At 37.1% G+C, this 13,356-nt stretch overlaps 1 protein-coding gene across 12 annotated transcripts in view; it reads left to right on the plus strand.

Moving 5' to 3' along the window:
* The window catches only part of OSBPL1A (oxysterol binding protein like 1A), a 198,570-nt gene that overhangs the window by 84,488 nt on the left and 100,726 nt on the right, over positions 1–13,356 (plus strand). For 7 of the 12 annotated variants that reach the window (XM_081078675.1, XM_081078682.1, XM_081078681.1 and 4 more), the window contains one exon: positions 4,266–4,372. The exons of 1 other annotated variant lie outside the window; for it this stretch is intronic. In XM_081078675.1, the coding sequence (XP_080934801.1) occupies positions 4,266–4,372 (107 nt within the window). Of the gene's footprint in view, positions 1–4,265; positions 4,373–11,132; positions 11,822–13,356 lie in introns of those variants that run through there. 4 more of the 12 variants (XM_081078677.1, XM_081078676.1, XM_081078678.1 and 1 more) reach the window with 4 other exon arrangements.

Genomic DNA, 13,356 nt, shown 5'->3' on the forward strand with positions numbered 1-13,356 from the left:
GTTTTGACTTTTCTTTTGATTTCTAGCAGATTGGGGACTTTGTTCTTTCAAACTCTGCTATATGTTATTCAACATCTTTATGGGTTGGGATTGAAGAATGGTTCCCCATCAACTTAGTTTGCTAGGTACCACAAGTGTCCCATTTTCTTTCTAATGTAAAACATATCAATAATTCACAAATTGTATTATCTAGAATAGCAGCAAATATATACAACCTTCTTGTGTGTTCTATGTACTTTACATATAGTAACTCATTTATTCCTTATAACTACCTATGTAGTTCGTACAACTATTATGTCCATTTTACAGATAAGCTAATTGAGGCAAAGAGAGTTTAGGTAATGTGCCTAATGTCACATGGCTAGTGGAAACCTAAGTCAGAGTTTGACTCTAGACAGCCTGCTCCACTCTGCTCTTGTCTAACAGAGTCTGGAATAAACAAAAAATTCTATATTTACCCCTAAACATTTGATCTATGAACTAGAAAAGTTTATAGATTTATACCTTGATGGACACTGAAAGGTAGAATTTGTTGAGGACAATAATATTAGCCTGGCTCCTATAGTTGAGGTGTTGTTCAAATCCTCATGGGCTCCTATTAAGAAGTTAAAGGGTACGCTGGGATTGATGATTGATGTGGAGCAGAAGTTTCCAACTCATAACAAAGAAATCCTCTTTATTTTTCCCGTCAACTTTTTCCTTCCCTTTTCTTGCCCTGATGTTCTTTCTTGTATTCTTCATCTCAAAGACTGTATTGCTGATTCACACAATTTCCAAAGCCCAGACCTGGGAGTCATCTTAAATTCTTGCTCTTCTGTATGTATTCTCTCTCTACACTGTTATCTTCTCTGTATTTCCCTACGAATGCGCTAAGATAGGCCACAGCTATGATCCTGTAAGTTATAGCAACAACTTCTTGTCTGGCCACACTGCTTTCAGTTTCAGATTCCTCCATTTCCCTCCATGGAATGTTCCAGGATGCAGTTAGATGTGGTTATGTGGGGAAACTTGTGAAAGCGAATAATTATTATTTCCAATATTCAGGGAAGAGAAAACATCTTAAACAAAGGTTTAGAGGCAGTAAAATAGAAGAATATTTCGAGGAAAACAAATATTCCCAGGAAAACAGTCTGGCTGAGACTGACTCAGTTTATGGCGTGTCTTAAGTGTTAGTCTAAGGAATGTGGACATTTTCTATATTAGGAGAACAATAGAGGTCATCTGTGTTAGGGTTTAGTTTGTTAACAAGAAGCAAGTATTTCCTTAGTAGTTTTAAAACTTACCCCCAAAATTGTACAGTGTATCATGAAAATGACAGATTGTGAGCTTTTTATACATGCCTCTAAAGATAAGCTTGTCACATGTGATCTACCATCTTTCCTGAGTTCAAAAATAATTTTGGTATAAACGGAAAATTTTCCAAAATTAAGTGTCCAATTTGTGTGGTAGACCAATTAAGGTAACATACTGGCTGTTTTACATTTATTCATTACAGCTTAGTCTCTAAATATTCATTGGCTAAGACATATTTGCAGTGGTTCCCAGTTGGTAACTTTTCTAGAAGCTTAGCCGTTTTCTTTCTTTTTACATAACCGTATGCAAACATCATTATATAAGAAGCATGCCAGAGTGACCCGCCTGGCCTCGATGCCCTACGCTGGAGTGTCTGCCTAAGTCCTTCAGGCCTTACACCGTGCTACTGTGCAAGTGAATCCTAATTCCAATAACTTGTTTAAACACTAGGTTATCAGAGAGATTAGGTAACTTTTGACTCTGTTTTGGACAAAAGAATTTGGCCCTCGCTCAATAATGGATTCTTATAAAAACTTGTCTTACTAAATATTTCGTGGAATGTCTTTTGAGAGCTTGTAGAATCACTTTTGTTTAAAAACTTGTCAGTGTTCCTAAACATGTATTTGGCTATTTAATGTTTGTTTTGTGCTGATCATTGTGTAGCTAAAGTGTGAAATATCTGAAATGTAGATAACATTGGAGATGATTAAAGCATGTGATGGTATTTAATAAAAGCAATACATCCGTGAGTGACCATGCTTCCATCTTCCTATCATTTGTACCATGAAAGTGGAAAATTACTAGATTACCCAGAACATTTATGGAAGGCAGAGGCTGTGTCTGTTTTTTTCCTGTGCTTTTCCTTTTAGTCCGCAGTCCACAGCTCTGCATGAGACATCTGTTGAGGTACTATTTAAGTCATATGGCATCTAGCATACGGCATTCTCATTCGCAGTTTAGCAACTAAGTACAGAATAAATTTTCACATGTGTTTTAAAGATTCAAAATGAAAAATAAAGTATGTGTAAGTCAAATTTATTTTAGATTATAGTAATTTTCAGTCATTTGGATATTATTAAGAGTAGCTAACACTAAGAAACTGTACCATAAGATGAAAAATATGATAAAATGTCACTTGGTCTTTATAACCAGCTACTAATGAAAGGTGGTTTTATATCTTCATTCACTCTGACCTTTTCCTTTCGTTGCCCCTTCTGCCTTAGGAATTTTGAGGAATAATTTTTCCAGGGAAAGGACTTGTCTTTGGTATAAACAATCACATTTATATGGAAAATTTGAAAAATTAAAAGAAAAAGAATAGTCACAATTTTATCACCTAGAAACCAAAACCAAGAATAATTTGTTATGTATTCTTGGTAGATTTCATTTTCGTTTCTATTTTTTTTTTTTTTTTTTAAGGAGGGTGCGGCTCACGGTGGCCCATATGGAGGTCGAACTGGCAACCTTGGTGCTACCAGCACCGTTCTCTAACCAACTGAGCTAACCGGCCACCCCCTTCTTTCTATTTCTTATTTGAAAATGTTTGTTTCTTGGTGGACCCACTGTTTTATGGCCTAATTGCAAGTTGCTGGCATTTAGATTTACTTGATTGCTTTTATTTATTTACCTTGTTTACTGTGTTTTTAAGACTTTTACATAAATCAGGGTTATTTGAAATACAAGGGATGCTACCAATTTGTCTTTCTCCTTTTAAGTTATTTTTTTTGTGTGAAAAGCTTTCTGAATGTTGTGATTTGTATTTGATGGAAGGGAAAGATTTAAAGGATCTTGATGTATAATTAACATAAAGTCCAAAACTTTTTCAACTAAGTACATTTCTCTCGAATTAATCTGGACAGGATATGATATTTCCCTTGTTTTTAAGTGATATGTGTGCATTTTGCAGCTTTTTCTTGCCAGCATTCTTTTTTTGTTTTTGTATTGTTTTTTTTGTAATGGATTAAGATTTTCTTTAGGGGACTTGAGAAGATACTGATACAGTATCCTCTCAGTATCTGTGGGGCCTGGTTCCAGGAACCCCAAGGATACCAAAATCTGCAGATGCTCAAGTCCCTTATATAAAATGGCATAGTATTTGCATATAACCTACGTGCACCTTCCTGTATACTTTAAATCATTTCTAGATTACTTACACTAATACAATGTAAATGCTATGTAAATAATTGTTTTGTTTAGGGAATAATACAATTATTGATACAAATAATACAAATACTGTATTGTTTAGGGAATAATGACAAGAAAAATAGTCTGTACATGTTCAGTACAGACGCAACCATCATAGGCTTAACAAGTACATGTCAGCAACAATGTAACATTTTTTTCCTGAATATTTTCCATCTGCAGTTGGTGGAATCCTTGGATGTGGAACCTGTGGATAAGGAGGGCCAACTGTACTACCATTTCTTTGCTCCCGAGTTAAACCTATATTAAGAGACACTGAAATTCCACAGGGACACATTTTTGACAGTGAAAAGACCTATTTATGCTGAACATTTATCCAAATAAGAACTAGAGAAAGTTGAGTTAATGCCACCTTCAGATATGTTAGCCATCATGTCAACTACAGAATTATTTTTGTCTCTTTTTTAGCACGTTGCTTATCTAGCATAGAATATCACTAAGGGAAGTGTTAATATTTTATAATTAGTGCTATCAGTCCTTCTTGCAAGCTGCTTTTCTTAAACATTATATTATTATTTATAAACTTTATTCTCTTTGTAGGATATATGCCTTTATAGGACAAGGCTTCATCCTTTCTTTTTCTGTACCAATTTATGTGCCCTGCTTATAGTAGGAGCTTAATGATGATGCCCAAGGAACATATTGTATGCTTTGTTTAAGACAGCTGGAAAGAAACATGAAGTTAGTAGAAATAAAAATATGTTTATTGTCTTAGTTTACTTTGATGACTTAAAATCCCACTCATCTCATTTACTTTTTTTTATTTGTAGAGATGCTTCCGTCATTTCTTCAGAAAGTTGAAGTTGTCTCTGAAGCTTCTAGAGAAACTTGTGTAGCTTTGAGTGATTGCCTTAATCTCTTCACTAAACAAGAAGGGGTAGGTAGTGCGGAATTGAATTTTTTAACCATTGTTTGTCACATACTGGATCATCCAATAAGTCACTGCTTTCAAAGAGTCCAAAGGTAGGAGAAAATAGTCTTAACAAAGGAAATGAAAGCTTCATTCTTCACAAAATTTAGAACTTATTTATTTTTGATTAAGCAGGATGATTCTGAAATAACTTTCGTTCATATCATCTAATTGATTTGTATAGCCATATTTAACAAGTATGTTTTAAAGTTGTTCTACTCAGGGTTGTTGGAACATTTCAGTAAGAGGGTTATGAAAATACTCTAGAAACCACATGTCTTTATATGAAAATAAATAATACTTTTATTTATAAAATAGAGTGCTGTTATACTTACCTATGTAAACTGTGCTCAATGGGTTAAATGTTTTTTTGTGCTCTCTTTTCCTTGCTCTCTCTGATTGAAAAATTTGCTATTGGCTTTTCCAAATGTGAGTAAGAGTGGTATACTTATTCATCAGTAATTCTTTTTCTAAGGACTGAAAAGTTATAAAGATGTGTTTGGGTTGCCTGAACTAGAATTTTTCTTGTTTTATGTTTTCCCCCCATTTTTGTGATTTTAATGTAAGCCAAGCCAAGTAGCAATAGGCTTTCCTTCCCCTTTTGTTAATTTCTGCATATATGTACAATCAACTTTTTAGATTGACACCAAATTTCTTATTCTCATTACAATTTATATGCATCATTTGGTTAGAGATTAGGTTTTGGTAAAACAAGATAGATGAAAATGGTTTTATTATGTTTCACATGTAAAGATCTAAACTCTTATTTTGCCATGACTAGAATGGAAGCCTTGTGAATTCATATAAAAATTAAATGTTGTGTTTGTTAACCACAAATTCCATATATTTAATTTCGAGAATATGTAAATAATAATCTGAATTCATTTAAAACAAATTTACAGAAAGTCTTTCAACAGAATTCTATTAGTAGTAATTGCTTAAACATTTTACGGTCTATTCTTCTAATATTGTTTGAAAACATCCCTTCTCAGTATTTCTGTTTTTGGTGGTTTGCAGATTGCATATTCTAGTTTATTTAAATTAGGGATGATTTAGTCATCTAAATAGGATGATAGCATTGCAAATTATAATGTCATGGGATTCAGGTAGAATTTAGTACATTGTAAAACCAAATTTCATTCACATCTCTTATGTGGTACCTGGTGGATGTATCGATAACTTTTTTTTTTTTAAGAGATGTACAGTTTTAAGGTGAACACTAGATTAGAAGTAATTTAGTTTCTGGAGAAGCCAACCTATACTAATTTTCAAACTATTTGCTTAAAAAGTAGCCTAGGTATTCACCTCTCTGGTAGATGTGCAAGACTATTAGGCTAAAGTTTACACTAATTAACCTCTTAAATTTGTCATGAGGATTAAATAGGATAATATAAGCAAAATGCTTAGTATAGTTCCTGACACATAGTCAGCCCTGAGTAAAAGTCAACAGATACTGTTGTAGGATGCTAACTCTTGTGATCTCTTTTCCTTTGATGGCATCTTGGAGCTTTTGTGTCTTTAACATTGGATTTATCTCGTTTTGGGAAGAGGTGGTGGTAACTAAAGCAGATTTGACTATTCATGGAATCATTGTGTTTTTTTCCATCCTTATTACTTATTATTTAAGTGGTGATGGGCTCCTTAACTTCTTTGAACCTGGATATCTTCATCGTTTAGATAAGGGAGGCCGTATAGAAAGTTGATAGGAGCACTAGTCTCAAAGTCTAATGGACTTCTTTTAAATGTCAATTGTGGGACCTTGGGTATGAGTGTCTGTAAAATAAAAAAATATAGAGACACCTCAGAGTCACATGTGGGGATCAAATATGTATAGATGAGTAATATGTATATAGTGTATGTATTAGCATTTTGTGTGGCACACAGTATACATTTAGTAAATGGCATTTATTGCTTCAAACTTTTAGAGTGTCTTTAAGATTCCCTTTCAGTAATTCTGTGAAATGTCAACTATGTGACACTCTCGGTAGAAAACATGGATTTTCTGAGAAATAGATTATAGACAATGAGAAAGCCTTAAAAATATCTGAAAGCTAAATGGCATCATTGAAGTTAGTTTTTCAAATAGCTAAAAATTACAGTGTAGGAATTTTATAGTTTAATTGAGGTCCTAGTGGAATAATTATGTCCTATAATGCCTTATTTATCTGGCATCATAAATTATATTTCTGTTATCTGGAAATTTTATTAAAGAACAGTCATAAGCTTTAAATGCACTTAGACCTGCGTCTGGTTCTTGGCTCTGGTGTTTAATCTCTCTTTGCCTCCGTTTTTAAATACAATCTCCTTTTCAAAATGATGACCAATGAAAACAGTATTCTGAAGAGTAAATGAGATCATATTGGCAAAACACCTTGAGTAGTACCTGGCACAATGTTAGGGACCCAATAGATGTAAGAGATCCCAGCCCCCAGGGCAGCAAAACTGTTTTTATGATGACAGTTATTCTAAATGTTACACATTTATTCTTAAGCTAAATTTTTAAAACTTAATTGTATCTTTTTCTGGGTGCCTTAGAATTGTCCTTGTGTGTAATTTACTCTGGGCCTTAACACAGAGGTGCCTTCAGGGGATAATGATTGTGGCATTCTGTTTTTTTGATGAAATGGACCAGTCCTACTAATACTTTTGGAATTCTCTTTCGTTCCTTATGGGGTTTTTTTTGATACGCCAAATTTTTATTATTATTGAGTTCAAATTATCTCATAACTACTATTGTGATTTCCTTTTAAATTTTTATTAAAATATAGTTGACATACAGTAGTACCATATTTTGCCATGTATAATGTGCACTTTTTTGCCCAAATTTGTGAGGGAAAAATAAGGATGCGCATTATATATGGGTAGTACTAATTTCATATTTATACAAATGTTTTTAATTTTTTTTATGCTTATGAGTTAAAAGTGTAACTCTAGAAATCAATAACGATATCCATTTACAAAATAATACCCTGAAATATAATAGGTTTTCTTGAACTTACAATGAACATGCAAGGTCAAAGAGTTCTTGGCTTTCTATGATGGGTAAATTTGTTACTGGTACATAAAATTTCTTCTACCTATCTGTATCTATCTGTTCTTATGTTTTGTAATTATTTGTTACATAAAATTTCTTATACCATAATGTTAAAAAATAAATGCTGAAATTTCTTTATAATACAAAAAACAAGTACTTAAATGTAAACAAATAAAAATTTGAATTAAAAAATTAAAACGAAAGATGTTTTCCCCTGAAAGTTTGAGCCAAAAATGTGGGTGCGAATTATACTCGGAAGCGCATTACACACGGCAAAATACGGTGTATTAGGTTCAGGTATATACCGTTCATTGACCCTTATTAGATTGGTGCAAAAGTAATTGTGTTTTTGCAATTATTTTTAACCTTTTAAACCGCATTTACTTTTGCACCAACCTAATATATACCTTACGGTGTGATCATCCTGATATGTCTAATGACCATCTGTCACCATGCAAAGTTATTACAATATTATTATTGATTATGTTCTTTATGGCACCATATGTATTTTTTAAAATTCTCTCTGATTTTTAGATCAACTGTGTGCCTGTCTCTAGCAGTGAAATACTTTTGATTTACTCTTTAAATCTCCTGTTTATTGAAATGAAAACCAAATAACCGAAGTTGTTAAAATTATGTCCACAGTAAGAGAAATCTGGCTCTGTATGAGAAACTTAGGGGTTTACAGTGAGCACAGGCCTTATTGCCTAGATGTGGGGCCTTCAATTTCTGTGGTACGTGGATGTTCTTTGTTTATTTGGGAGTGCTCTGAAACGATTCAGATGCTGGAGGTTTCCCCATGCCCTATACAAAAATGAGGCATTCTGTAGGTGTATTGTACTTGTAAATAACACCACTTATGTTGAAAAAAACTGCAATAAAATAAGCTGTAACGTTTGTGATTGATGTAGTACAGGGAACGTTATTAAATGTTTTTAGGGTGATATACTTGGGAGACAAACTGTAACAGAATGTAAATGCTATGATTTTTCTTTAACCTTGTTTGAGAGTTCAATCAATAGGCTAGTAACTAGTCTCATGAATTAGTTTTGTTTCTGTAGTTTTCCTCTTAGAGGGTAGTATCAGAGTGGTTAAAATGTCACACAGAAGCCATCATTGGTGCCCTTCTTGTTGTGTGTATTATCAAGCTCCTCTTGATATTAGACAAACCTGTTTTCAAGGTGGGAACTTGCTATTCAAATTTAGTGTAAGCTCACTTATCAAATATTTATACTTCCCTGTTAAATCTCCTAACTGCTAAAGAGCTGTAACCCAAATGTGTGATTGGGATGATAATGATGCTAAGTTTGTGATGTAATGGAAAGGTTCAGACTCTAAATTGGAGCCAACCTAAAGGTACTGCTGCTCTGGACCAGATGCTGATGTCTTTGGAGAGAAACCATACTCTCCTGTAGGCTTGTAACTCTATAACATTGTTGTCTCTAAAATTCATTTAGCTTCCTGTGGTGTTCAGAGTCCTTTAATCATTTTGTGTCCCTAGTCTTTTTTTCATTTCCTGATGTTTATATCTTTCAGGCTTTTACCTCTGTTTCTCATCTCTACAGATTCTTAGCCTCCCTCTACTCTTAGCAAAATTCTTTGTTAAACATTAGACAATCATTGTATTAATACATGCTATCAGCTCCCTACCACTCCCTAACTCCAATTTTGATCTTTCTCTTCTTTCATTGGAGGCATCTGCCTCCTTCCATCCTGCTTCAAAATCAGTCTCTTCTTTTGAAGTCTATACTCCCTTATAGCTTCTATCTCCCTATATCCCTTTCCAGTTCCATTTTTGAAAATGTGATACTTTGTTTCTATTTTGTTTCTACTTCTTTATTCCTCAACTGGTCCACTGAAACCACTCTTACCAATATCTCCTTATTGATGAATCAGAGGACACCCTTTAATTATCTTGTCCTTGGAAGGATGTGGCAGTTGACTCCTGCTTGCTTGTTGGAATTCTTCTCTGTGATTTTCATGGTGCCTATCTCTTAGGGGCTTTTCTTTCCTTTATAGCAGCTCCTTCTCAGTTTTCTTCTAAAGCGTCTTTCTTCTGCCTGAGCCTTGAATGTTGGTGTTCCCTAGCTTTCTGTGGGTGGTCTTCTCTCTCGGCATTCTCCCTGGATGATTTCACCCACTCCAACCAGAAATCCATGATGACTCAGATATCTCCACCTTAGATCTCTCCTGAGCTATGAACCAGTATGTCCAGCTGCCTTTAGATCATTTACATATGGTTATATCAGAGGCATTTCAAAACCAATGTGTCTAAAACTGAGTCATCAATACAACTGAGAGTTACCACCTATTCAGTAACTCAAGCCAGAAATATGAGAGCTGTCTTTGGTTTATCCTTCTTTCTTTCTCATCCCCACCTTAATTAAGTTCTGTCATTTTTGTTTCCTGTGTCTCAGTTGTCTATCTCCCTTTACTCTGTCTCTCCCCACCTAACACACAAATTCCCCATTGCCACTCTGCTAGATAAAATTCTCAGGATGGCTCTGCTGGATTCCTGCCACCATTTCCTAATCTCAGGTGCTACCTTTCAAAACTGCTTGAATGTCCCTCCTAGTCCATGAGTTCCTTGCTATTATATCACTTATCACATTGTGTCATTATATAGTTACTTGCCTGTGTAGTTACTGAACTGGAGCTCCTTAAGTAAGCAACTGTATCTTAGTTATTTTTGTAAAATCTGTGTCTAGCATGGTACTTGGCATGTAGTAGACAGTTAATAAATATTTGGATAAATGAATAATGATTGTACAAAGGAAAGAATAGAAGCTTTTGGGTCAGACCAATCAAGATCTAAAGTCTGCTTTCTTAACCTTGAACAAATTAATATGTTCAGGAATTCCATTTCCAGAATACAAATGAGCTACTTTATGTGTACTTTCTCAGTACAGTGCCTGGCACATTTTAGGTGACCTGTAAGTTGCCTTCTAAAACAAAGTAGCCTATGCTGTTCATTGTTTTGTTTTTGCTTCCTAGTACTACTTTGTAAACTGAATTCATTCTCTAATTTTCAGGGCCTTGGGAGACAGGTTCTGTAGCAACGGCACCTTGTACTGCCAAAATAAGAATTTTTGAAATATAATACTGTTTAGTTTTCAATTTAGAATGAAAAAAAGAAAAAAGAAAGCAAACTGGCTTTTCAAAGACACCATGAAGCCTCACTGACATTAATTCCAAATTTTCTGAGTATGACATTGTATTATATTAACTTCTACACATTCTACATCTGTAGTGCAGATACAGCCACCACTGTTGGAACAGTGAGATTACCCTGGGATCTTGTCAAAGAAATAATCAATTTCGTTCAGTATTACTCTGTTCCCTGAAGTTTGAGGACAGATTTATGCATGTTAGAAAGGTTTAAAACTACTGTTGGAACAAAAAGTCTGACCTCCCCCCACCCCCAGCCTCATAGTTAACCAGGATTTTCATTAGCTTGAACGTCCCACTCAAGTGTAGTATTTATGTGGTAGGTTTTCCTGTCCTTTGGGCCCTTCAAGCCTGGCTGGCATCAGAAACCATCTATTTCCTGTAAGTAGGTTTCACATTAGTCGGATTAATATCGTTGTTTTTTCCTAATTGTTCAAATGGTAGCCCAGGAAGTATATGAAAAATAAACATGTGAAGACCAGCTGTGTCTTTGTTTGGAATTGGAAACATGAGCGCTTCAGTGTAAGCCTGAGTGTCAGTTATCTTCGGCATGGAAGACTCCAGAAGAGGATTTCTTTGCTTCTCCCCAGGGGCGTGCTGGCCATTTAAAAGTTGTCAGGGCCGTGGTCTCCAGCAGAGGGCTTGCGCACGCCGCCCACTCTAGGACCTCGCGGGCGCCTCCGCGGGATGCACGCAGGGCACGAGTGGCGGTTGCCTGATTTCCTTCCCCGAGAATTCCGGGCCGGCAGTCCTGTATCCTGCTGTCAGAGGCAGAGTGCAGGCTCTCGCCGCCCCCTAGCAGGTTCCTACCTGCGCCTCTAGGCGACGCGGAGGGGAGGGCGAAGAAGGAGGGACTGGACGACGACAGCAGCAGCGCCAGCCGCCAGCTGCCCGCCATCCCTGTGCCGCTTGCACGCAGTCCCCAGCGAGCCCTGGAGGGCGGCTCTGTGGCCGAGAAGCACAGCGGGGACCTCTGGGGGCCCGGGAGTTTTGGGCCGTGGGCGGGCGGGCCGCGCCTCTGCTCGACCTCGCGGGAGCCAGGGGCGGGCCGCGCGGCGCAGAGGTGACTTGGGGAGACCTTGTGGTGCCGCCCTGGGTCGCGCCTCCTGGCTCGGCTGGAGGGGAGGTGGAGGAACAGGCCGAGCGCATTTGTGCTGGAGCTGGCGGAGAAGCGCAGGGGGGAGCGCGAGCTGGGCTCCCCAGATTCGGCTCAGGTGGGTTGGGTGTGCGTGCCTGCTGGGGGCTTCACTGGACCAGCCTGGGGACACCAGAGGGCCTTGGGGAGTGAAGAGGGCAGGGCAGCCAGACGACATCGAGGGATGTGAGTCGATCCAAGAATAGTTGGACCGGTGTGTGCAGAGCGGACCGCAGCCGCGGGCGTGTGGGGAGGGGTGCGGGGAGCTGGGAGACCCTCCCCGGCTCTGGGGGCTTCCTGCCGGCTCTGCGTTTGCACCGGGTTCCCGCAGGCAGAGCCCCTGGGAGAAAAGCCCGTGGACTAATATTTTTTAAAGCTAAATATTGGTAGTAGGTCAAGTGGGGCCGGAGTGGGAGGAGTAAGGCAGTGAAAGACATTATTGTCCTAAATAACCTTCCAAGTTAGTGATTTTTTTGCATGTCTCTGCCCTGACTGACATTGAGATGAGCTTAACCATCCGCTGTTCAGAGGCCACTAAAATTCCAAGAAAACGAGGGAAAATGCATGAGTGGATTGAAGAGAGAAAGGGCAGTTCCACTGGGGCTGGGGAGTGGGGAGGTGGCTTTCAACTTTGTTTTGGTTAAGGATTTTTGATTACTCATAGGCTTTCTTTGTAGCCTAAACCAGAGGAGAATCACGTTCCCTGGCGCTCAGGCATGTGGCTAGTCGTTTTGTGTTTTCTGTTGTGCTGGTGTTTTTCTGGATTTGGAGGGAGGGGAAGATACCAGGAAAGAGCTTAGCACAGTTTTGAGTTATGAAACCTTTTAAAAGTTTCTTAATTTGAATTAGGTTCAAAGACAGAATGAAAGCATTTCATTTTGAAGACATAGCATTGCTTAGCAGGAATCTTTTTCAGAAGAGAAAAATGCTTCAAATGCGTGTTGGTGGAGTAATGTGTAGGCTAGAATTTGGAAATCTAAATGTAAATTTCTTTTCAGTTTGAGGACTCACCAGAGTTAATCTCTGATCCAAATAATGTTTGATTTCAGTCCTGAACCTGATGACTTTGGCAAGGTAGCTGTTTAGATTGAGTAGATATTTAATCTGAACATGAAGACCAGAAAGCTGTTTCAGCCTTTGTCCCAGTACTACGTACGTTTACTAGACTCTGGGATCTTAAAGGAATTTGTATCACTGTGAATATAATTGCAGGACTCTAGTCTCCCCTCTTTAGAAGCTCTTTAAATGTTAATTTTGGGGAATTTCATTGATAGAGAAAGTGACCCACATCTCTCTACTCTCAGTTGTGCACCTGCAGAATTAGGGAACATTAAAAAGCTTATTAGATGTTCCGTATTAGAAGCAAATGCATCTACAAACATTCAAGGTAGTATATATAGTTCAAGTACTTTTTAAATATTGTCCACAAAATCATTGATAACATGATTATGCAACACTATGCTCTGTACAATTTATGACATTTGCCATTTAGACAGCTTTTATAAATGTATCGTTAGTATTTCTGGCATTCATTTATATAATTGTGTTTATCAGCTCCATGAGAATTATAAGAAAACTTTAATTACTTTAAAAATTAGAAATTTAGAATTTTTA

Source organism: Rhinolophus hipposideros (genome assembly GCF_964194185.1).
Source record: "Rhinolophus hipposideros genome assembly, chromosome: 17".
NCBI classification, from domain to species: domain Eukaryota; kingdom Metazoa; phylum Chordata; class Mammalia; order Chiroptera; family Rhinolophidae; genus Rhinolophus; species Rhinolophus hipposideros.